Below are 24,487 nucleotides of genomic sequence, written 5' to 3'. Positions count from 1 at the left end.
GTCATTTTCATTCATTCCATTCATGATAATTTTCCCCTGACAGTAACAGTTCTCATATGTAATTTTTACATTTTTAGATTTAACATTTTTTAACGTGCAGAGCTTGCTATAACAGAAAATGAAGTCTTCTAATGAGGCCACGTTCTGGGGGCTGCAAATCAGGCTTGCCTGAGATAACTGGCCTCAACAGAAAAGTCCTGCTTAGTCCACCCCAGGGGCAAGTAGCTCATTTAATGGCTTTAGTATTCAGTTGGATTGAATTCTAGGAAGTGAAAACTCCTAAAACGGTATAATATGTTTAGGCTTACAGTGGAGTTACTTAAATCTTTTAGAAATGAATCCTATTTCCCAGAGTCATACAGCTTTCTTGCCACATGCACTTTTGTTTGTCAAAATTAAACTTTATGTACTTCTGTGCTTTTATGGTAAATTTTTGATGAAGTTGATAATTTTTTTGTTTTTTGTTTTTGTTTTTGTTTTTGTTTTGAGACAGGATCTCACTGTGTCACCCAGGCTGGAGTGCAGTGGCACAGTCTCTACTCACTGCAGCCTCAACCTCCAGGGCTCAAGTGATCCTCCTGCCTCAGCTGCCTGAGTAGCTGGAACTACAGGTACATACTACCACACCTGGCTAATTTTTTGGTATTTTTTATAGAGACAGGGTTTCACCATGTTGCCCAGGCTAATCTCAAACTCCTGGACTCAAGCAGTCCTCCCACCTCGGCCTCCCAAAGTGCTGAGATTATAGGCATGTGCCACTATGCCTGGCCAATGTTGATATGTTAAGAGTTTATGTATATTGATTGTTTACTACGTGCCAGGCATTAAGTGCTTTACAAAAATTGTTAAAATTTAAATAGTTCTTGAATATGTATATTTTAATCTTTTAGATAAATGTGCCCTAGTCAAGTTCTCTTGCTTCTCAAAGTGAGGTGACAAGTTAAAGTGGATGAATTAGGATGATTCGTTGACATATACCCTGTCTCTATTACCTCTCTGCCATTCTGTGGCTTAGGAAAAAGAAGGGAAAGGAAAAAGATGATTGGGTAATTCTAAGCAGTTACAGGCAGAAACGTAGAGAAAAGATAAAAGCTATTGAAAGAAGAATATTCATATTCTTCTTGCTACTGATTCAGCTGACTTTTAAAGGGTTCCAAGTAAATATATGAATGGATAAGAAGTACTAATAATAGTGCCTAACACTGTCTGGGCACGGTGGCTCATGCCTGTAATCCCAGCGCTTTGGGAGGCCTAGGTGGGCAGATCACTTGAGGCCAGGAGTTCAAGATTAGCCTGGCCAACATGGCGAAACCCCATCTCTACTAAAAAATACAAATATTAGCCAGGCGTGGTGGCACATGCCTCTAGCCCTAGCTACTTGAGAGGCTGAGGCAGGAGGATCGCTTGAACCCAGGAGGCAGAAGTTACAGTGAGTCGAGATTACACCACTGCACTCCAGCCTGTATGACGAGCAAGACCCTATCTCAAAACAAAAACAAAAAATAAAAAATAGTGGTGAACATTTACTGAAATCTGCTGTGTCAAGCACTGTGCTAACTGATCTACATCACATCTTGAAAAGATTTCATGTTTTGTAAAGGAAGTCATAATCAGATTTCTTAAATATTAACTTCCTATGTTTATTTAAGTTGCAAAAATAAAATTAATTTCATCATTCTTTTAGAAGAATAGTCTGTGTCAATCCAAGACTCCAATCTTGACTCACTGGGGTCATACCCATAATAGCAAGCCACTGTGGACAGATAAGATACCTTTTCTTGAAGCTTTCCAGATCAACCCTCATATCTAGTGATCTTTGCCTTTTCCAAGTGTCAGCAGCATAAAATTTTGCATTTAACTATATGGTGCCTCAAGTTTTTATTTACTAAATCCTCAAGTTTGGATTACTAAATCTACTCATAGGGTAGTCTTTAATCTTAAGGTTGAAACTGTGCTTTATACTTTTATGTTTAATCCTGAGTATTGTGAATTTTGTAAATGGCTCTAATTATATAATAAGTACAAATTAATTTTTAAATTTTTTAATTAATTTTTTTTTTGGAGATGGGGTTTTGCTCGGTTGCACAGACTGGTCTCAAATTCCTGGGCTCAAGCCATCTTCCTGCCTCAACCTCCAGAGAAACTAGGATTACAGGCATACACCACCACATCTGGCTCAAAACGAATTTTTAGTTAGTCTTCAAAGTTAATGTTTTGGTTGAAATCATCTTTATTTTTTAAAAAACAACAATAATTAGGAAATGTGTTCATTATACATTTAAAGTTGCATTCTCTTACATTGCAGTTCCTCAGTTTGAAACTACATGTAGTTATGTAGAAGCTACACTCGAAGAGTTTCTGACCTGGAACTGTGACCAGTCTCGTATTTCTGGACCATTTAGAGATTATGACCATTCCAAGTTCTGGGCTTATGCTGACTATAAATATTTTGTCAGTCTATTTGAAGACAAGACAGATATTTTCCAGGTAAGTCAGAACCTTCCTTCTAATCTTGGTAGGAATTTGTTTTTGAGAAAAGATCACAAATTAGAATCTCCCTGGCACCTTCTCTGCCTTTTTCTCTCATAAGTAATCGCCATGAGTCTTGGATATTTCACCCACTCAAACCGCAAGATTTGCTGAAGAGAAGAAAGTGTACCATTTGGCTCACACAGATGAGCAGGCTTCCTTGTTTTCCTACTCCCAAACTTCCTATATACCCTCCTTTGCTTTTAAACAGTGCTTGAGTAGGTTTGGAGTATGTTAGAAGCATAGATTGTATGTAAAACTTCATTGCCTCCTGACCTCCCTGTAAGTTCTTGTCCCGTCAGTGAGGCAGATGAAAGCATAAAGCTGATTCTGTGAAGAAGCATTCCTTGGGCTGCTGCTACAATTTCTACCTGCTCTAGGGGTTTTGGACAGCTGTTTTATCTGGCAGTTCATGGCCTGAGGCAGAGAACATTTGGTTTCCAGTATTTGGTAGTGGAAGCCCTGTGGAAGTGTGGGAGTGACTTGCAGAAGTAAAATTATGGAAGTTCTTTGCCGTATGTTGACATAACTGACAACAGAGTTTCAAGACTACCATATCCTCTTTTCTTTTAAGTGTTTTCTAACTTAAACTGGCAGTTTATTTTGTGAGATAATTTTGCAAACTCTCTGCTCTTGTTTCCATGTGTGTCTTAGGTGTGGGGCAGGAATGGGAGCCATTCCAGAGGCTGTTTGGAGGACTCTGCCTTGCCCCCACTCAGGCCAAGGCTCCAGAATCCTTCTTCCTGCCCCTTCTTTGTGGAGCGAAATATTTCACCATCCCTGCAGGCTGTTCACCTCTTTTCCTCTCTGCCACCACCCACTCTCTGGACTTGCCTTTCATAGGCTGATAGTTCTTTGGCTCCTCAGTAATTTTCCATTCAGTATATATTTTTCTTTTTTATGTTGAGTCAAGATGTAAATGCTGATGTTAACATAGGTATTATAATAGATCCTCCCATCTCAGCCTCCCGAGTTGCTGGAAGTATAGGAATGTGCCACTGCACCTGGCTTAATTTTGCTTTTTTATAAAAAAAAAAAAGAAAAAATGTGTCAACTTGCCCCATAGTTTTGTTGTTGTTGTTGTCGTTGTTGTTTTGAGATGGAGTCTCTGTCACCCAGGCTGGAGTGCAGTGGCGCAATTTCAACTCCCTACAACCTCTGCCTCCCAGGTTCAAGCAATTCTCCTGCCACAGCCACTGCCCACCCCCTAACCCCAGTAGCTGGGATTACAGGTGCCTGCCACCACGCCCAGCTAATTTTTGTATGGTTTTGTAGAGACAGGGTTTCACCATGTTGGCCAGGGTGGTCTCGAACTCCTGACTTCAAGTGATCCACCAACCTAGGCCTCCCAAAGTGCTGGGATTACAGGCATGAGCCACTGCACCCGGCCTGTCATTGTTGTTAATTGAGAATGTATTTTCATTCTCTTACCCATGAAAGAAATGCATAGGTTTTAAAAACATTCAGTAAATGACTCTGAATTCAAAGTCAATACCAAATCTACTATTTACTCATTTTTAAATGATAATTTTAAGGTAGATGTTTTTTCTTACAACCTTAATTTTGATCACTTTATGGTTCTTTAATTATGGAACTTACAGATTTCATAGTTAACTTTCGAAGTGTTTTGTTATGTTTCTCATACCCACCCCCCCACCACTCTGTAAATTAGACTAGTACTTTACTCCATAGTTCAGATAAAATATTGCTTAATAGTAACATTGATCAAGTACTTACTTTTGGGGGGAGTTTTTCTAATGTTTTAGATTTATAATCCTCAAAGTAACTCTATGATTTAATAATTATCCCTATTTTAAGAAAAATGAGACCCAAAGAGGTTAAGTAAACCTTTTCTAAGATTATACAACTAGGAAGGGGTAACCCAAATAGTCTGCCTTCAGAGCTTTAGCTGCTCCAGAGCTTTAATGACTACTGTGCCCACAGAGGGTGTGCATACATTCAGTCCTGTTGGGACTCTCTGTCCTGAGTCTAGGTTCACTCTGCCTTGGATGAGTCTCTGATCTGACCCCATTAGTAGTTCTGTCTCATCCCAGGCAAGGCAGCACTGAGCAGTATGTGACCTGTCCATTAAGTGCGGATATAAAGGGCAGCCTTTTTGGCAATGTGCTGGAATTCTAACTGAGTCCTTATAAAATCTGATATTTTGAGTTGAATGAGGTTTCTGTCAGCTCATATTATGGCAATTAATTCTGCTATGAATAACCACGTCCATTAGGATTACATCACCTTTTGTCTCGAAATTTTCTGGGCACTAAGTCTTCTTACATCACAAGTACCTATGTTGGTTTAATTCATTCAGCCACCAAGTCTTATTACTTGCTGTTTCAAGCTTTCTTATATCTGTCATAAAATGGTGGGTAGTTAAGCAGTAAAATGGGTACATTTAAAAAATGTTTATTCATTTATTTAAAATGACACAACCCACTATATGTTAACATAATAATATTTTTAAGAAAATAACTATATTCAAAACATTTTCAATGTCATCAGAGGGATGGATTGTTGTACATTTCGGCAGGTCTCCTTGATGTCTGGCTGTAAGAAGACAGCTGGATTCTCTGCTTCTCCATCCAAGCTATTGCAATTTGTTGGTTTGTTTAAAGTATATGAAGAAAATGTTGCCTCACACACATATGAAACTGAAAAAGGGAGGAGTATTTATTAATAACAGCCTTTTCAGATCATTGTGAATTGTTTTTATACCACACCACACTTGATGAGGTGTAGTTTCTTAAAGGTTCATTAGTTGCAATATAAAATCTGAACCTATAATGAATGAACTCCGTACCCTTATAATAAAATCCATTGGTCTGTCTTGCACAGAATGGATCTTATGTAATGTTATCATGGACCATTTGGAAAATACTGGTTTACTGAATTATGTAGATCTTCCAAATGTTGACACATTTTCAGTATACTTGATACATTTCATTATTCAAAAAGTCACATTTGTTAATACCACTGTTCTTATCAGAAAAAAGTATTACACTAAAGAGCTTCTGCACAGCAAAAGAAACTACCATCAGAGTGAACAGGCAACCTACAGAATGGGAGAAAATGTTTGCAATCTACTCATCTGACAAAGGGCTAATATCCAGCACCTACAAAGAACTCAGACAAATTTACAAGAAAAAGAAAAACCCATCAAAAAGTGGGCAAAGGATATGAACAGACATTTCTCAAAAGAAGACATTCATACAGCCAACAGACACATGAAAAAAATGCTCATCATCACTGGCCATCAGAGAAATGCAAATCAAAACCACAATGAGATACCATCTCACACTAGTTAGAATGACAATCATTAAAAAGTCAGGAAACAACAGGTGCTGGAGAGGATGCAGAGAAATAGGAACACTTTTACCCTGTTGGTGGGACTGTAAACTAGTTCAACCGTTGTGGAAGACAGTGTGGCAATTCCTCAAGGATCTAGAACTAGAAATACCATGTGACCCAGCCATCCCATTACTGGGTGTATACCCAAAGGATTATAAATCATGCTACTATAAAGACACATGCACATGTATGTTTATTGCAGCACTATTCACAATAGCAAAGACTTGGAACCAACCCAAATGTCCATCAATGACAGATTGGATTAAGAAAATGTAGCACATATACACCATGGAATACTATACAGCCATAAAAAAGGATGAGTTCATGTCCTTTGTAGGGACGTGGATGAAGCTGCAAACCATCATTCTGAGCAAACTATTACAAGGACAGAAAACCAAAGTGGATGAAGCTGCAAACCATCATTCTGAGCAAACTATTACAAGGACAGAAAACCAAACACCGCATGTTCTCACTCATAGGTGGGAATTGAACAATGAGATCACTTGGACACAGTGTGGGGAACATCACACACCGGGGCCTATCATGGGGAGGGAGGAGGGGGGAGGAATTGCATTGGGAGTTATACCTGATATAAATGACGAGTTGATGGGTGCTGACGAGTTGATGGGTGCAGCACACCAACATGGCACAAGTATACATATGTAACAAACCTGCATGTTATGCACATGTACCCTAGAACTTAAAGTATAATAATAATAATAAAATAAAAAAGATTACCTGAAATCAAATGTAATTTGCTGGCAGAATCTGAAAAAAAAAAAAAAATAAGGATTACAACTACATACTAATGTTTAAACCATAAGTTCATAATGGTATTTCTTAAAAGCAGTACCCTAATTGATCAGCAGTGTAAGATGATAGTGACCAACTTATTATTTTTAAATTGGTAAATAAAGAATAAAATACAAAAAAAAAAAAAAGAAAAAGAAAAAAGTGTTAGGAAGCTTTCAGGCTCATGTATTTCTTTTTCTCTTTTTTGAGACAGTCTGACTCTGTCACCTAGGCTGAAGTAAAATCACATGATCTTGGCTCACTGCAACCTCCGCCTCCTAGGTTCAAGCAATTCTCCTGCCTCAGCCTCCCGAGTAGCTGGGATTACAGGAGTATACCACCATGCCTGGCTAAATTTTAGATTTTTAGTAGAAATGGTGTTTCAACGTGTTGACCAGGCTGGTCTCGAACTCCTGAACTCAAGTGATCTGCCTGCTCAGCCTCCCAAAGTGCTGGGATTGCAGGCATGAGCCATCATGCCCAGCCCAAAATGTAACTTTTAAAATAATATAATTAATTATAATTACTCTCCAAAACTTACAAAGGATAAATATTTCAATCCAAATTTCAAACAGCCCCTTAAATTGACATTGTATATTAGCAATTGTCTGAGTTTCTTTTTCCTTAGAAAAATTACCTTAGGTACATAACAGAAAAGAGGTAATTAACTCTCTACCCACCGATAGGCTCGATAAACACCTTAATTCTTACATTCCAACTTGTCTCATCAGAAAGCATCACTGGCCATCAGACGCCATTATTCATTATCAAATCACCTGCCTCAATTTCAACATGCTCTCATAGCTATGTTTTAAAGTCCAAGACATGTTACAACTCTTCTTCCATCTACTGTATTTTGGGAATCTGTGTCCTGGTGACTTAACAAGGCCTCTGACCTTCAGTAGCCAATTCAAATCACCATGTCAAATGGAATCTACCTGAGAAGCATTCTTGGGGCAAAATTCCTTTTATTACATGTTGATTCTTAACAACTTCAATTATGATGATACTTACTGATAATTGCAAAAGGTAAAACCTGTCATTCTTGCCTAATGAGTCTGAAAGAAAGAAATTTTGTTTTGAACTGTCACAAATTCCCTACCTTTCTAGGAAAGTAGAGAACAAAATGTCCAAAACAAATGCTTTATTTAGATTAGTCAGTGATATGATGTATAACTAAAAAATAATAAGATTAATTTTATTTGCTATACACAAAAGTCAGTTAAATGTCAAAATCATACTTTCAGGCCATCTTGAGGCTATAGGATATTTTCCAATCGTACCAGTATATTTATCAATATACATATTTTTCATAGATGAATTTAATTTGTGGAAGGAAAGAGTTAATAGGAGGAAACTTCAAGTAGAGGCTATAAGTAAAAACTTACAAAACTAGTAGAGAGCGAGGGAGATTAAGAATTTCTTACCAAGGCTGACAAATGCTACACTGACTAACTAGAAGCCACAGAGAATTTGACAAAGGTAAAGCTAGGGGTTTAAGTCAAAACATTCTCTGAGGGGTCCTAAAGACCCAGAGAAATACCAAAACAAAAAATGGTAAGAGTAGGAAAAAATCCACTTATGTAATCATTCACATACCTATTATGTATTCAGCAGTATGTTAGCAGTTTGCAGGAATAAGAAATTATAAAATATAGCCCAAAGAGCTTACAATATTGTTAAAGGAACAGGACAGAAACGTTCTGTTTCACTTACCATTTAAATAGTAATCCAAATAAAACATATAGGAAGGAAGGCAAGGGGCAGATGGATGTGGATACAAGCAGTTGAGAAGGTTTCATAGCCAAGGCTGAACCTGAGCCAGGCCCTAAAACATAGAACTTTAACAGGCAGAAATTGAAAGGGGCATGAGCAGAGGCCAGAAGGTAAGAGAGAGCATAGGTCAGTGGGGAGACTGGACAGGGCCTTACGCAGAGCAGACAGGTGGCATCAGCCATACTTGGGAGGGTCTTAAATGCTATCCTTATATAATTTTAAGTTATAAAACGTTTGTGAACATGATTAAAGTATTTTAATTTTAATCTGGAGTATGACTTAAAATGTATTTTCATAAGAAACTGTTTTAGAATTACTTAGAGGAGGAGTCAGAACAGAAAAACATAGAGTAATTACAGTGGTGATGTTGTAAACCAGAGTGGCCCATAGACCCCTGGGGGTCCCTGACAACCTTTCAGAGGATCTTTGAGATTAAAATTATTTTCATAATACTTCTAAGATGATATTTGCTTATTTCACAGTGTTGACATTTGCACTGATGGTACAAATGCAATGGTGAGCAAAACTGCTAGTGTTGAGACAGTGGGACCAAAGTGTACTAATAGCATTGTATTAAAAAAATACACACACAGCTTTATTGGGGTATAACTGATATATAATAAACAGTATATATTTAAGGTGAACAGTTTGATTAAGTTTTACATATACATACACCCAAGAAATTATCACCACATTCAAGATGACAAACATTTTGATCATGTCCAAAAGTTTCCCAGTGTCCCTTCATAACCTGTCTCTCCCTATACCCTTATTCTCAGACACCACTGATGTAGTACTTTCTGTCACTGCAGGTTAGTTTGGCAGTTCTAGAATTTCATAGAAATGGAATCATATAGTAAGTACTCCTTTTTCATGCTAATACTATTCAAAGGAGGAGACAGACATAGTTAACATCAGAACAAGGAAACCCAAGGTAGAGAGGGTCATTTTATCACAATAAAAGGTCAGTTCACCAAGTGGACATAATAATCCCAAATGTGTATGAACCCAATAACAGTTTCAAAATACGTGAACAAAACTGACAAATCTAAAGTGAGGAAAACACAAATATACAATTATAGCAGGGGGATTTCAATACCTCTGTCTCTATAATGGTTAAAACAAATACACAGAAAATCAGTAAGGATACAGGAGACTTGAACAATCCACTTGATTTAATTGAAATTTATAAAACACTCCACCCAACAACAGAAAACACATTATTTCCAAGTGCACATGGAACGTTTATCAAGATTGATTATATGCTGGGCCATAAGACAAGTTTCAATAATTTAAAAGGATTTAAGTTATACAAAGTAGGTTCTCTCACGACAACAGAATTAAATTAAAAATTCATGACAAAAAGATAGCTGAAAAATCCCCAAATATTTGAAATTAAACATTACACTTCTAAATAATCCATAAGTCAAATAGTAAATCACAAGGAAAATTAGGAAATATTAGGCTAGTCTTTGACTGTAAGTCAAGGCTGAAGAGATATGCTAAGCAACACTCTGCAAGTAAGAGACAGGGAGGCCCAATATTAGCCTTGGTATAATTTAGTTGCTTAAAAAGAAAAGTGCCGTCTGTCAGTGCATTAATGGTATGATGTCCGGGTCATGGAATGTTACAATTCCATGGATACAGGTTCCGTGTAGACTGTGTCTGGGGTTCAGTTTGGGAGCCAGGCTTTAGGCCTGTTGACAAATAAAGGAAATTGAGAGAAGAGCAATTGGAAGGAAAAGTTAATGCTGCTGCATCTAGGTTAAAAAAAAAAAAAAACAAAGGAGAAGCTGGACAGTCTTTCTGATAACTTAAAAATAGCAATTTTTGGCAGGAAATAAACTTGTTCTCTTTAGTTATAGAAAGCAAATCTAGGATCCTCCTCTGTAAGCTACCAGGAAGTAGATACTGATTTTGTAGTAAGTGGTCAACCAGCTAGCTACTTTCCCTCCCAAGCTAGCTACTTGTTGCTCTTTTCAGGGATGGTGTAGAATAGAACTTTCTGAGAATAGATGATTTTTAAAGATTTTTCCAACTCTTGAGGTATGTATGAATAGACTCCAGGACAGATCACCCTACTGATCACCCTTTTTGGTTTTACAGATGTAGCACCCAAACAGGGCCTCCTGTTTCTAGCAAGACTCAAGACAGATTTCTGGGCCCGCATTGACTTCAGATATTTGACTATCCATAAGTAGCTAAACTTACTTGGGAAGAGAATCCCAACTCTCAATGCTGTCTATTTTTACACTGATAATTTTGCTTTTTTTTTTTTTTTTTTTTTTTTTTGAGACAGGGTCTTGCTCTGTCACTCAGGCACTCAGGCTGGAGTGCTGTGGTGCAAACACAGCTCACTGCAGCCTTAACCTCCCAAGCTCAAGTGATCCTCCCTCCTCAGCCTCCTGAGTAGCTGGGACCACAGGTGCATGCCACCACGCCCAGCCAATTTGTTAAAAAAATGTTTTTGTAGAGACAGAGCCTCACCAAACATTGCCCATGCTGGTCTTGAACTCGTGGACCCAGGCAGCCTCCCAGATTGCTGGAATTACAGGCATGAGCCACCGCACCTGGCTGACAGTTTTGCTTTTTAAGTGATTACTGTTAGACAACAGACCAGGGAAGCCTCTCCTCAGTTTCTCACCCTGTAGAAAAATCTTTCTTCAGTGATTCTTTCCAAAGCAGGGCTCTAGAACAGAGTTTTTCATGTGGGGTTGCTTTGTCACTTCTTTGAAAGTATATATGAAATTTCACGTGTGCTTTTTCTGAGGAGAAGGGGCTTTGGTATTCATTAGATTCCTGCAGGGACGTATCTATAAGATTAAGAATCACATAACCTGTCTCTTCTTAGCTAAGACAAGTCTCTTTTTTCCTTTTTATACTGAATGGCTTTCAGCCATCTTTAGTTAAATTCTTCAGACTGAGGTGTGGTAAATTGCTCAACAAGGACCAGGTTAATTGGAAGCCTTCCCTAAGCTCCCTGCTTGGGTGCAGGGCCCTCCTGCTGTGATCTTAAAGCATTTCCTGCATATTTGTGTCAGAGCACTTGTTACATCATGTTGAAAGGCTCTGTTTATAGGATTATCGCCCATTATTAGATTTGAAGGGTAGGCCTGTGTTACATTAATTTTTGTATCCCCAACACCCAGCATCACACCAGGTGTATGCTCAAAAGTGTCATTGGCCTGAACTATTTTAACCATCATAAGTCAACAGATTCTTCTTTCCCTCCCAAGCAGCCAGTGTGTTCCAAGGTCTAACCCTGAGCCTGGTACTAAGTTAGGCATTGAGAAAACAGGTGTAAGCTCCCAGTATGGAGCTTATAGGCTATATGCAGAGAGAACAGGATTTTTACCACCCACTGGAACTGCCACATGTGAGCCATATACATTTACAGTGGTGCTGACCTTGCAAAAATTCCCCCTTCTATGGCAGACATTAGTTATGTGCACGTATTCAACCATTTTCATCACTCAAAACAAAAATGAAAAAAAAAAAGTACCCTTTCTAGTCTTCCTCAAAACCATCCATTAAATTTCTCTTTAAAATCCTTTCTCTTTGAATACAGCTGTTAATGTTTTCCCTCTAAAAATAGAAAATTTAGACGGCAGTTACTGATAAAAGGAGTGTCAGCATTGAGAATGATGTTCTGCACATAGAAGTGGGGTTTTTTTCTTTGCTTTTGTTTTTTAAAACCAAAAGGAAAATTTCATGAATAACATAAAAATAAGGCAGAACCATCATGCCTGGTTCACTAGTATGTTCTTTTTCTTTTCTAGCTTATAAATCTGTTTAATCACATGGATTTCGGTTTATGTGTGACCCTATTTTTCTGTGCTGCAAATGCACTGTCGGCTTCTAAAAGTATAGGCTTTTCCCAGTAGTTGACTTGGGCAGGATTTGCCCACAGAACCAGGCATATGAAGAGTCTAAGTCCAGAGCACTATGCTGTCTCTGTTCTAAAGATCATTGCACTTAAGAAGTTCATGACTTTGGGGAGTATATTGAAAGCCATCCATGGATGTATATTTCAAAAGATGTATTTTGACACCCTCACCTGAAGACTGATCTAGTAGGTATGAGCTAAGGCTCCAGCATTGATAGTTTTAAGTAACCCCACTAATGTAGGAGAAGGCTTCTTTTATGTGGTCATTGAAGTACACAAAGTTAGTAAGTTGCATATATACACAAATATATGCACTGTTTAGAGGGAATAAGGATTTCTGACTTCCTCGGTTGCGTCTCAGAGATATTTGAAATAATGACGTTTCCGCTGCATTCACTGTTCTAACTGCCCAAACACGCTTTCCCTAAATATCAGCAGAATCCTCTCTGTTTCCAACTCTAAAATGTAAGCTTCATCTGAGTGGGCATTTTGTCTCTTTTGTTCATTGATTCATTACAAGCTTCCAGAACGGTGCCTGGCATGTTGTAAGTAGTCAGTGAATATTTGTTGAATGATTACTATTAGTGTGGTTATTCAAATATGTTATTGGCTAAAAAGATTTCTTGAACTGCCCTGGAAACCTAACCTCTTCCATCTGTAGCATTTTCCATAATACATTATTCCAACTGCCAAATAACAGAAGTGCAAGTGAAAATGGACAACATTACCATACAGAGAAGTTGGTTAGTTCTTCATGGATGGCAACTTTATTTCAAAACAGGATGTGAAATGGTCTGACTTCGGGTTTCCTGGAAGAAATGGACAGGAAAGTACATTGTGGATTGGCTCCTTGGGAGCCCACACACCCTGTCATCTGGACTCCTATGGTTGTAACTTGGTATTCCAGGTACAAGGAAGGTAATGTGTGTGCGTGTGTGTGTGTGTGTGTGTGCACCTGTGCAAGCATACATCAGGGGTAGCAGAGAGAATAGGCAGTACCCCAAGGTGTAGTCCCAGCCCCATTCTGTCAGCCTGCCTCATGATTGGGGCAGACCTCTTAACCTCTGGTTTTGGTTTCTCCTGTGTGAAATGAGAACAGTTAAAATGGTGGTTTACAGATGAGTGCCTTGCCATGATCAGGATTGTCTTCAGAGAGTTGATTCTAGAATTCTGGGATTCCACTCCCAGGTCAGCTAGACAGCTCTCTGCTTGGTATTTTTTTTTTTTTTTTTTTTTTTTTTTTTGTAAATTAGAGACATTTGAGACAGAGTCTTGCTCTGTTGCCCAGGCTGGAGTGCAATGCGTGATCCTAACTCCTAGGCCTCAAGCCATCCTCCCGCCTCAGCCTCTCAAGTACCTAGGACTACAGGTGTGTGCCACTATGCCCAGCTAATTTTTTAAAATTTTTATTTAGAGATGGAGTCTTTCTACGTTGCTCAAGCTAGTCTTGAATTCCTGGCCTCAAGCCATCCTCCTGCTTTGGCCTCTCAAAGTCCTGGTGTAAGTCACTATGCCCAGCCTACGCTTAGCTTTTCTTTTTTACATAAGAGTTTGTAGTTTTCAAACTTTTATTTTAAAATGGGAACACCCTTTCTCCAAATCTAAATAAATAAGAGCAGAGCAGTTTGTTGAAAGGAAGAGGCTCTACTGTTGCCCTCAAGCTCCCCTCCAAGGGATGCCAGCGATCCTGATTTGAAAAATACTGGACCCTTTAAACTCTAAATTTCAGTTTGTGCCTACCTGACACAATACAGTGTATTGTTACCTTAGGTCAGTTTTTGTCTCCATCTATCTGTGCACTCTAGAAGGGATAGGCAGTGCTTCTGGTTTCTGGAGTTCTATGAGAGTCTCAGTGTTTGTGCCACTTGGAGGATGTACTCAGATGTATGTGCAGCTTTATTTTCGCCTAATTAATGGTGCCCCAGTCTTTTCTCCTGGTCATGTGGGATATTTACAGGGCAGCACAGAGAGTAAAACAGAAAAGGCCATGTGCAAGTTCTCAGACCTGTTAGACGTGAAAAGGATTGTGAGTAGATTCAGGAGAAACAGTCAGTATGTCTGTGGATGCATTTCACATGTGAAGAACTCTGAAAATTACAGAATGGTAGAAGTTAGTCCACTCTCTGATGCATTCCGTCTTTATTAAAGGGCATAGAATGTGTCAGGTACATAGCTACATGCTGTGGATGCAAGAGTCAATCAAATGAGTGTGGTCTCAACCCTTGTGGCGTTAACAGGCTAAAACCTTAAACTTGGTAAGAGAGACAACACTTTAAGTAGCTGCTGTCCATGTATTCTGAATTGGGAAACAAGCCAAAGAAATTCAAGTTGGAAAAACATTATCAAAAAATACCTGAATTCTTTCTATGATATAAAGTTAATATCACTTTATTTTAACTTTGTAATAAGACATTTTCTGGCCTTATATAACTCTGGAATAATAAACTAGCTTTCGTAAATACCCATTGAGTATCCTTCTGTACAGGGACCATGTGTTACAGTAGGTACAGAGGTGAGGGAGTAGGACACCCTCTCTACCGTGGGAGAGTTCACAACCAGAGTGCAGGCAAGCCAAGAGACAGCTGTGATACAAGGCAGAATGCCCGTGCTCTAGAGGAAGGTTTCACAGAGCTGTAGGACTGAAAAGTAGAAGAGGTCATGTTCCTGTTGGAAAGATCAGGGAAGATTTCACAGAGGAGCTGCCATTTGTGGTGGGCCTCGAAGAATGGATAAGTGCTCAAAAGACCCAGATGGGAAGGGCAGAGGGACCCTGAGAAAGCATGGGGTATAGAGAGGACCCCTTGAGTTGTCCAGTATATGTTGTGCATTGGTGACAGAGGGAGTAGACCAGAAAGGCAGGTAGGTTGAGTCCCCAGTGTCTTGACTTCCAGGCAAACACTGTTATTCTCTGTTCTTTCAGCATCCAGAACCATGAGAGGTTTTTAAAGCAGTAGATCGCATGGTGATTGAATACCTTTTCTGATAGAAGGATTCATGCATTTTACATTTTTTAAGCCAAACAAAGCAGATTGGATGGGATGGTTATCATTATGGCTATTCCTTTGGGAAATATTGCTATGGTGCAGGGGAAGGAACTGGGATCTGGAGAAGCCAGGAGATCTGTGACCTAGCTCTGAATCTACCACTACCCCAGTGAGTGACACTGAGCAAGCTCTGAGTCTTTCTGCCACTACTTTGAAAACGAAATTAGACTGATGATCTCTTCAGAGCCCTTCCAACTCTAACATTCGAAGCATATCGATACTGAAAACTGCTTTCAAACTAATACAGTGGAATGGAGCAGCTCTTAAAGCTTAAATTAAATTAAAGCTTTAAGATCAGGCAAACAGCTTTTGAACCTCAATGGTTTTTAAACTGATGACTGTGTAAACTGATAGACTGCCTTATAGCTCCGAAATGAATTTTTTTTTTTTTTTTTTTTTTTTTAGTTACATGGTTTTGCTCTGTCACCCAGGCTGGAGTGCAGTGGCACAGTCATAGCTCACTGCTTCCTCAAACTCCTGGGCTCAAACAATCCTCCCACCTTAGCCTCCTGAATAGCTAGGACTACAGGCACACACTATCACACCTGGCTAATTTTTTCAGAAAAATTTTTATGGGGATGAGGTATTGCTATGTTTCCCAGGCTCCAAGGCTAGTCTCTATCCTGGCCTCAAGCAGTCCTTCTGCCTTGGCCTCCCAAAGTGCTGAGGTTACAGGCAGTGAGCCACCACACATGGCCTGAATGTAAATGTTTACTGAAGAGTAAAGCATTTCATTATTTCTACAAAACCTTCAAATTTCTAAAGCAAAATAAGACTTCAGTATATACTTCTTAGTTCAAAAACAGCAGCCACTGTTTCTTGGTTCTGAAAGGACTTGATAGCCCCACTCTAACAACTGCAAGGGGTCACTAGAGGGCTTTGGGCTTCTTTTCTCAGAACTAGGTTTTTCCCTCTTTTCTCTTTGCCTCCCCATCTAAACATCTGGATGTCTAGGTCTCATTTTTTTCTCATACTTCCCTCGCTTTTGCCTCAGATGTCTTCCCCCTATTGGCATAAAGCATAGGTGTGTCTAGTGTTTTGTGAGTTAGAATTTATTACCTCCATTTTCAAAACTGTTTTAAGTGACAAACATTTGACAGTTTTCTTTTTGAAAATTCCCACATTATACTGCTTTATTTATGTGGTGTTATTTGTACATGTCCACTCCCTAATGGAGTAACTTAACAAATGTTTAACTTAAGGAATTTATAACCCAAACAGGGAGAAGTCTGAAAACTATTTGGTGGATGGAACTATGAGTGTTTGCTCTGCATAAGATAAGAATACAGATATTTGAAAGGGTGGGGGTTATTGTGAATAGCTCTAGAGTCACGGATGAAAACTATGAGAAGGCAGACTTTGATTTGAGATAAGAAAGAATGATCTTACGAACTAGATTCTGTCCCAGCAATGTAAGAGGCTGCCTGAGGGTGTCCTGAGACATCCATGAGGCAGCCCCTTAGTTGCTACACAGCCTTCCACCCAGTATCTGCAGAGGGATTCTAGCGCTGAGTCAGAGATGGCCAGGTGACCACTGATGGTGCCTGTATTCCCTTAGGGATCGAATTTAAATGAGTAAAAATGAACACTTAGCTTTTGCCTTCTTACATGTTTTGTCTTAAGATCAGAGTACTAACCTGTATCTTTTTTTTCTTTTTAATTAGGAAACGATGGCATCTCTTTCCTCCTGAAGATACTCCTTTCCTTTATCCAACTAGAATCCCTTATGAAGAATCTAGTGTGTTCAGTAAAATCAATGTTGTCAATCCTGATTTAAAGCGTTTTCCTCAGTTCCAGAAAGCTCAAAGACATATGGTTACACTGAGCCCAGGACAGGTAATAAGGCTTTAAAACTTTAATGACCTGCCAGGGGACACCACAGCTGTAACTCTCTCAAGTCCTTATGCTGTGTGCTTCCCCTCCCCACGCAGTACAAATGAGAATGGCTTCCTTCCCTCTGCTCTGCTGTTGGAAGGTAGCTGCCCCAGCTGTAGGCTTCAGACACCTACACCTCTGCTTCACAAGTCCTGGAAAGGAAATAGCAAGTGGGAACACAGCTCCTCCTGTTGGTAAAGAGGAGAATGGACTTGCAGGAAGACAGTCTACAGAGTTATTTTCATTTAGGTCAGGAGAAAATCTTCAAGGCATGGGTACTTGAGCATCTCTGGAACATTTAATCACAGTTAATATCTGTTCAATTATGATAGAACTGAACCCAAACACATAAACACAGGTCGGAATGCATCCAGGTGTGGGCCAATGGGCAGAAGGAACTGAGAATGTTTACTTTTAAGCAAGAATGGATGTCGTTTTCATAAATTACTAACTCTGAAACATTTCCAAAGATATTGTACATAGTGCTGCTTCCCAGTGAGGAAAATTTCTTTTTCAACATTGGCACTTGCTGTCTGATATTTCATTAATAATTTGAAAGCTTTTCTTAGTCACTTAAAGAGACTTTATTCTCTTGATTATCCCTCTCCCTTGCCTGTCTTCCTTCCATTGTACCTGTCTCACGTGCTCTTTTCCTGCTTCCTTCACTCAAGTATTATCAACTCAAACAATTTCACTTGATTGAGTTGCCTCAACCTGTTAGTCACTCTGCATTCCCCTCTCCCCACAGCCCTTGACAACAACTAATCTTTTTCTAGGTCTGTAGATTTGCCCATTCTGGACATTTCACATGGTGCAATATTATAATACAGGGCCTTCTGTGTCTGACTTCTTTCACATAGCATAATGTATTTAAGGGTCATCCACATTGTAGAATGTTACTAGCACTTCATTTCTTTTTTTATGGCTTAATAATATTCCATTGTGTGGATATACAACATTTTGTTTATCCGTTCATCAGTTGATGGACATTTGGGTTGTTTCTGCTTTGTTGGCTATTATAAGTAATGCTGCTTTGAACATTCACGTACAAGTTTTGTGTGTACCTATGTCTTCATATGTACACATATGTTTTCAATACTCTTGGGTATACCTAGGAGTAGAATTGCTGGGTTATATGGTAACCCTCTGTTTAACTTTTTGAGGAGTTGTCAAACTATCTTCCATAGCAACTGTACTATTTTATATTCCCACCAGCATTGTATGAGGGTTCTAGTGTCTTCACATCTTTCCCAACACTTGTTTTTCTTTTTTATGATTATTTTTACAGCCATTCCAGAGAGTGTGAAGTGGTTGCCAATCATTTTCTCTTCTGTCTTTAGTAGCCAAATTTGAATGACTGGTTTTGTCCATTGTATCAGTTTTCCTTACCTCCTGTCCATTCTTTAATCCACTCAAACCCAGCTCTTTCTCTCACCACTTTACTGAAACTTTACTCTGATAGGACATGCATAACCTACTTATGACTATCAAGTGGACTTTCATAGTTTCCAGTTTTCCTGAAAGGATCTTTCTGTTTCCCAGTCCTGCCTTGTTCATAGCAAATACCAGTAGTTTCCTAAATCTGAAGCCCAAAAGCTTCATATCATCTCCATCTGCTCTGCTCTCAATAGGAAATCTCATACTGAGTCTGGATAGATGCCATCCTTCTTGACTCTGCCCATTGCTTTTGTTTATTATACCTTCCTATTTATATCTTAACATTTAATAAGTGGGCCTTTGCAGGTATCTCCTGTCCTTCTCAGACTCTCTCGATACCACTATTTTAACCATCCCCCTACTTAGAATTTCTTAGTGACTCCTAATGCCTACCAGATAAAATCTAAATTCTTATTTTGAAGTCCACTGTCCCTAAACTAATTCCCCTACCTTATCTCCCATTATTCCCTCTGTGATAGTAAGACTGACCTACTAGTCCTACCTCCCTCTCCTGTACCTCTTATCCTTCCTGGCGTGTCTTCATTCTTTTCTCAGTCTGAATTCTCTTCTAGCCTGGGTTCAAATCACACTTCCTCCATCCATGTTGCCCCTGACCTCCCTAGTTCATGCCTGTTTCACCTACCTCTGAAATTCTCAAACACCATTGTCCTCTAATTTACCACTTCTATAATGCCACCTTTCTTTATCTTCTCATTGGCTAGATTTCGAACTGTGAGAAAACAGAAGCCATGTCCCATGTGTTTTACCTATGCCCTTTCTCAGAATGCATGCAACTATTTTGTGATGGAAAGGAGGACAAATTAGAATCTCAGAATCATGTACTAAGATTTAGGCGCAAAGAAGGCCCAAGATTAAAGAGAATAGAGATGCTGGCAGTATCCTTTGTAGAACATGTGAACTTGTCAATAAAAAAGGAGTAAAAGGAAAAAAGGATTGTGGGGTTTTTTTTCTTCGCTTTTCTCCAGCAATATTATTGTGAATTCATTTGTATTCCTTTTTTTCGTAGCAGCCTCAATTAGGGTCTGAGTCTGACATAAAAATGAAATATCCTGTTCTTGTGCTAACCATTCTTTGTTTGGTTTTCAGGTTCTGTTTGTTCCCAGACACTGGTGGCATTACGTAGAATCCATTGATCCTGTCACTGTCAGTATAAACTCATGGATTGAACTGGTACTTTTTCATTTCGTTTTGTTTTTTTAAGTAAGTGCAAATCATACTTTTAAAAGATATATAAGGTCTGGCTGTACAACTTGGTAATTAATTTTTTTAACCAATGCTTCAGTATTTTTTTGTTGCAGTGCACTATAACTTATGCGTTCTGTCCTCTGTTAATGGATGTTTAGGTTGGAAATTGGAATTTTAGTGGTGTGCCACTCTCTTTCTTTTAAGGACACAGAATGGGCCTGATGCTGGCAGGTAGGGTCCTTTCCCTTGACGAGTGTTGTTAGGAAAATTGTGTTGGGTCTGGCCAGATTTGCCAATATGTGTCCCTTGTTGCCACTCCTCTTCCATACCGTCTGGGCTGGAAATACCTGCTTCTTTTTTTTTCTTTTTTTTTTTTTTGAGACGGAGTCTCACTCTGTCGCCCAGGCTGGAGTGCAGTGGCTGGATCTCAGCTCACTGCAAGCTCCGCCTCCCGAGTTTATGCCATTCTCCTGCCTCAGCCTCCCGAGTAGCTGGAACTACAGGCGCCCGCCACCTCGCCCGGCTAGTTTTTTGTATTTTTTAGTAGAGACGGGGTTTCACCGTGTTAGCCAGGATGGTCTCAATCTCCTGACCTCGTGATCTGCCCGTCTCGGCCTCCCAAAGTGCTGGGATTACAGGCTTGAGCCACCGCGCCCGGCCAATACCTGCTTCTTGGTTCAAGGTCATTACTAATTGCAGAATTCTGTCTTGGCTTCTACGTATTCTCAAAGCGGAGTCTTTCTTTCAGTGCTAGGTTTTTATCATTTCATTTCTGCCAGAGGCCTTTCCTTCTACGTGTTATGCTTAATCCTGGTTGCCTGCTCTGTTTGACAATTAGAATAGCTGCTTGTTATGCTCAAGTCTCTCTCTTCAACTGGGGCCATAATTGCAGCTGCCTCTTTTTAACCAGAGGCCCTGACTGCATCTCTGCTCTTCTTGACCTGAAGCCTGGATTGCATCTCTCTGCTCTTTTTGACAGCCGCATCCTCTCCCCAGTCTAGTTTTTCCTATCCTTTGGTAATAGGAATGGCTTTGGAATCAGTGGAACAGAAGGAATATTGTAACAAAGCTATATCGTGTGGGCTTAGACAAGAGTTGTAGCCCTTGAGGCTTAGGTAAGAGGTATGGCAGGAGATCAGTAACATAACAGAAATTTTGCCTATAGCATGCTGAACGGGAGTTGCAGCAGATGTTAAGGTAGAATCCATGGGGAACTTCCACTCCCAATGCCAAAGTCGTATCTACAATAGCCCTGACAGGTGCTTCACCTCCCAAGGAAGTTCACTTGTTAAAGAATAGAGCTGTCATCTTTTTAAAATGTTTGAAAATACCTCCAAGTGTTTCCATAATCTTTTCTTCTTCCATGCTCAAAAACTCTTACTGTCTTTAATGGGGTGTTTTTATGTGACTTTTTCCTTTTTCCAGACTTTTTACCATTCTGGCCACAGACTTTGGAATCAGGCAACTTTAAGACACAAGTTACCTTTGTTAGCTGTCTAACATAGATAGTTACTTAATCTCTTCAAGCCTCCATTTTCTTATAAAATGAGGATTATAATTGAACCCACCTCAGTAGAGTGGTTGTGAGGTTAAATTGGAGAACACATTGTAAAAACATCTGATATAGTGCATGGCATATGGGAGGTGTTTAAAAAGTAGAAATTGCTGTGAGGAGGAGGGAGAGTTATTATGTCTAGAATAGTTCTCTTAATATATGGTGCCTAAAACTGAGTATCAGTGGGCCTTATTTGGTAGAGTATAAGATTTCTGCCCCACATGATCTCCATCCTAAATATTTCCAGTGCTGCTTGTAATATTGGGTTAATTTTTTTAGTAATCTCATTTCACTTTAGTTTCATATTCAACTCTAAAATGTCGGTGCTTTTTTACAGATGATCTGCTGTCAGGCAGGTTGAATCCTATCCTGTACCTATGAAGCTGATTTTAATTCTAAATCCAGTATTTCACAGTCATCCCTGTTAGTTTTCATCATGTTGGTTTGGTTGAGCATTCCAGCTTGACAAGATAATTTTAAATTTGGGTCTTATCTGTCCTTTTAGTGAAACTTCAAGCTGGCCTGTGCCCTTTTGATACATCCCCATTAATTAGACTTTGAGTGTATCCTGGCTTTCTGGCACAGGAAGATATCCCAGGATACCCTTTTTTCTTTAGTGCCCCAAACTTGGAAGTCTATAATTTCTCCAGGTAGCCACAGTTCTTTTTGTAGGGAATGGCCTTTAGAAACTGAGATCTCAGCTCTAAAGCTGTTCATTGCTCCTGGGTGTCACTGTTTCTAGGCTCTTTCAGTGATGTAGCTAGAATATGAGATAGATAGATGATTGATTGATGATTGATTGATAAATATTGATATATTTCTAATTCACGTGTTTAAAAAATATATCTAGACAGGTAATGTGCTCACGTAATAACAAGGCTTAAGGGAGGCATGTCTCACACATGAGCATGACACCCAGTCATCAGACTTTTGAATTATAAAAGTATCTAATTCAAGTTTAACATGATAGAATTTTTTCTTATTTGTTTCTGTATTTTTATCTCTTCTCTTACACTGAAAATCTGGGTCCTTAAAAACAGTAACATAAGGCCGGGCTTAGTCGCTCACGCCTGTAATCTCAGCACTTTGGGAGCCAAGGTGGGTGGATCATGAGGTCAAAAGATCGAGACCATCCTGGCCAACATGGTGAAACCCCATCTCTACTAAAAATACAAAAATTAACTGGGCATGATGGTGCGCACCTGTAATCCAGCTATTCAGGAGGCTGAGGCAGGAGAGTCGCTTGAACCCAGGAGATGGAGGTTGCAGTGAGCCGAGATCAAGTCACTGCACTCTGGCCTGGCAACAGAGCTAGTCTCCGTCTCAAAAAAAAAAAAAAAAAAAAAAAAAAACCAGCAATATACTTACTTGTTTGCTGTATCCAGCAATATATTTTTTAAGATGTCAAATTAGGCTGGGCGCGGTGGCTCACACCTGTAATCCCTGCACTTTGGGAGGCTAAGGCGGGCATATCACAAGGTGAGGAGATCAAGACCATCCTGGCCAACATGGTGAAACCCCATCTCTACTGAAAAAAACTACAAAAAATTAGCCGGGCATGGTGGCACGTGCCTGTAGTCCCAGCTAGTCAGGAGGCTGAGGCAGGGGAATCACTTGAACCCAGGAGGCGGAGGTTGCAGTGAGCCGAGATCGCACCATCACACTCCAGCCTGGTGACAGAGCAACACTCCATCTCAAAAAAAAAAAAAAAAAAGATGTCAAATTTATGTTTCCAAAATTCAAATACAAATATTACTACTAACCATAAAACTTGCCAGTAAAAATTAAAATTTCTTTGCAATTCTTTTTATTATTAGACTGTATCACTAAGAGGGATAGATACAAAGTCCTTTATTCAGGAGTCATTGTGAAGGACTTCTTTTCATTTATGGTTATTTTACTAATTGGATATTTAGTTAAGTTCATTTGTTTCAGTTTGTTTTCAATTTTAGGATCTACTTTTTTAAAATTTTGATCTAATTTAATATTTTGAATATGTAGAACATTTAACTTGTCAAAACTATATTAAAAGTTATACTCAGGGAAGTCTGCCTTTCCTCCCTGTTCCATCCACTCCATTTTTCCCAACCTTGATAGAGATCCATTTTTATTGATTTCTAGTTTATCATTTCCAGTGTTTCTTGTAAACATATAGCTATATATAAAATTAAGTAAATGAATACATATATTTATATATGTAAATAAGTATGTAAACAGTCTTATATGTACAAAGTGCATAAGCATATAAATACATCTTTATATACTTATTCAAATATATTTTTTATTTTCTATCCTTTATTCCACAGAAAGTAATGAACCATAGTGTTCCACACCTTGCTTTTTTCAACAATAATATCCTGAATTTCACTACATAATAGTAAAGAGAAACGTTCATATTTTTCTTCAACCACTGTCTAGTACTTCATTATATGAGTGCTCTACTGTTAATTAGTTCCTTTAAGGATAGATGTTTGCATTGTTTCCAGTCTTTTGTAATTACAAATAATGCCACTGAATAACCTTGTGCATATGTTGTTTTATGTTTGTTGAAGTATGTCTTTGGGGAAGATCTTAACACTGGATTTGCCATGTCATAGGGTAAATGTATCTTTAATTTTGTTAGGTTTTGCCAAATTCAGCTTCATTGTGATTGTGCCATTTTGCATTTCCATTAGTAGTAAATGAAAGTGCTTGTTTCCTCCACAGCCTCACCAACAAAATCTGTTGTTGAACTTTATTGTTTTTGAGTCATAATTAGAAACCAAGGTCATATGACCTTTTCCAGGTCATAAAGGAATTCACCAATGTTTTATGTTAGAATTGAGATTGTTTCATGTTTTTTACATTTAGATCTCTTATCCATTTGGAAGTTTTTCACTAGGATATAGTATAAGGTTGAGATCTAATTTTATCTTTTCCAAAATGATAACAGGATTGTCAGGACCATCATTTATTTTAGTCTGTTTTCCCTTATGATTTGAAATGTCTGTTTCATCATATACTAGATATCTGAACGTATGTGGGTCTATT

The 24,487-nt window shown here is 38.9% G+C and overlaps 1 protein-coding gene and 1 non-coding gene across 2 annotated transcripts in view; one reads left to right on the top strand and one right to left on the bottom strand.

Annotated features, from left to right (window-relative positions):
* The window catches only part of HSPBAP1 (HSPB1 associated protein 1), a 49,497-nt gene that overhangs the window by 19,232 nt on the left and 5,778 nt on the right, over positions 1 to 24,487 (top strand). The window contains exons 3-6 of the mRNA XM_023214749.3: positions 2,306 to 2,487; positions 13,122 to 13,258; positions 17,049 to 17,220; positions 19,804 to 19,887. Of these exons, the coding sequence (XP_023070517.1) occupies positions 2,306 to 2,487; positions 13,122 to 13,258; positions 17,049 to 17,220; positions 19,804 to 19,887 (575 nt within the window). The remainder of the gene's footprint in view (positions 1 to 2,305; positions 2,488 to 13,121; positions 13,259 to 17,048; positions 17,221 to 19,803; positions 19,888 to 24,487) is intronic.
* Positions 22,301 to 22,404, bottom strand: LOC111545474. Its single transcript, XR_002732478.1, has one exon. It is a non-coding gene; the product is annotated as a small nucleolar RNA U13 (small nucleolar RNA).

Source organism: Piliocolobus tephrosceles, chromosome 2, assembly GCF_002776525.5.
Source record: "Piliocolobus tephrosceles isolate RC106 chromosome 2, ASM277652v3, whole genome shotgun sequence".
In the NCBI taxonomy this organism is placed as follows: Eukaryota; Metazoa; Chordata; class Mammalia; order Primates; family Cercopithecidae; genus Piliocolobus; species Piliocolobus tephrosceles.
This window is presented reverse-complemented; position numbering and strand designations above follow the sequence as displayed.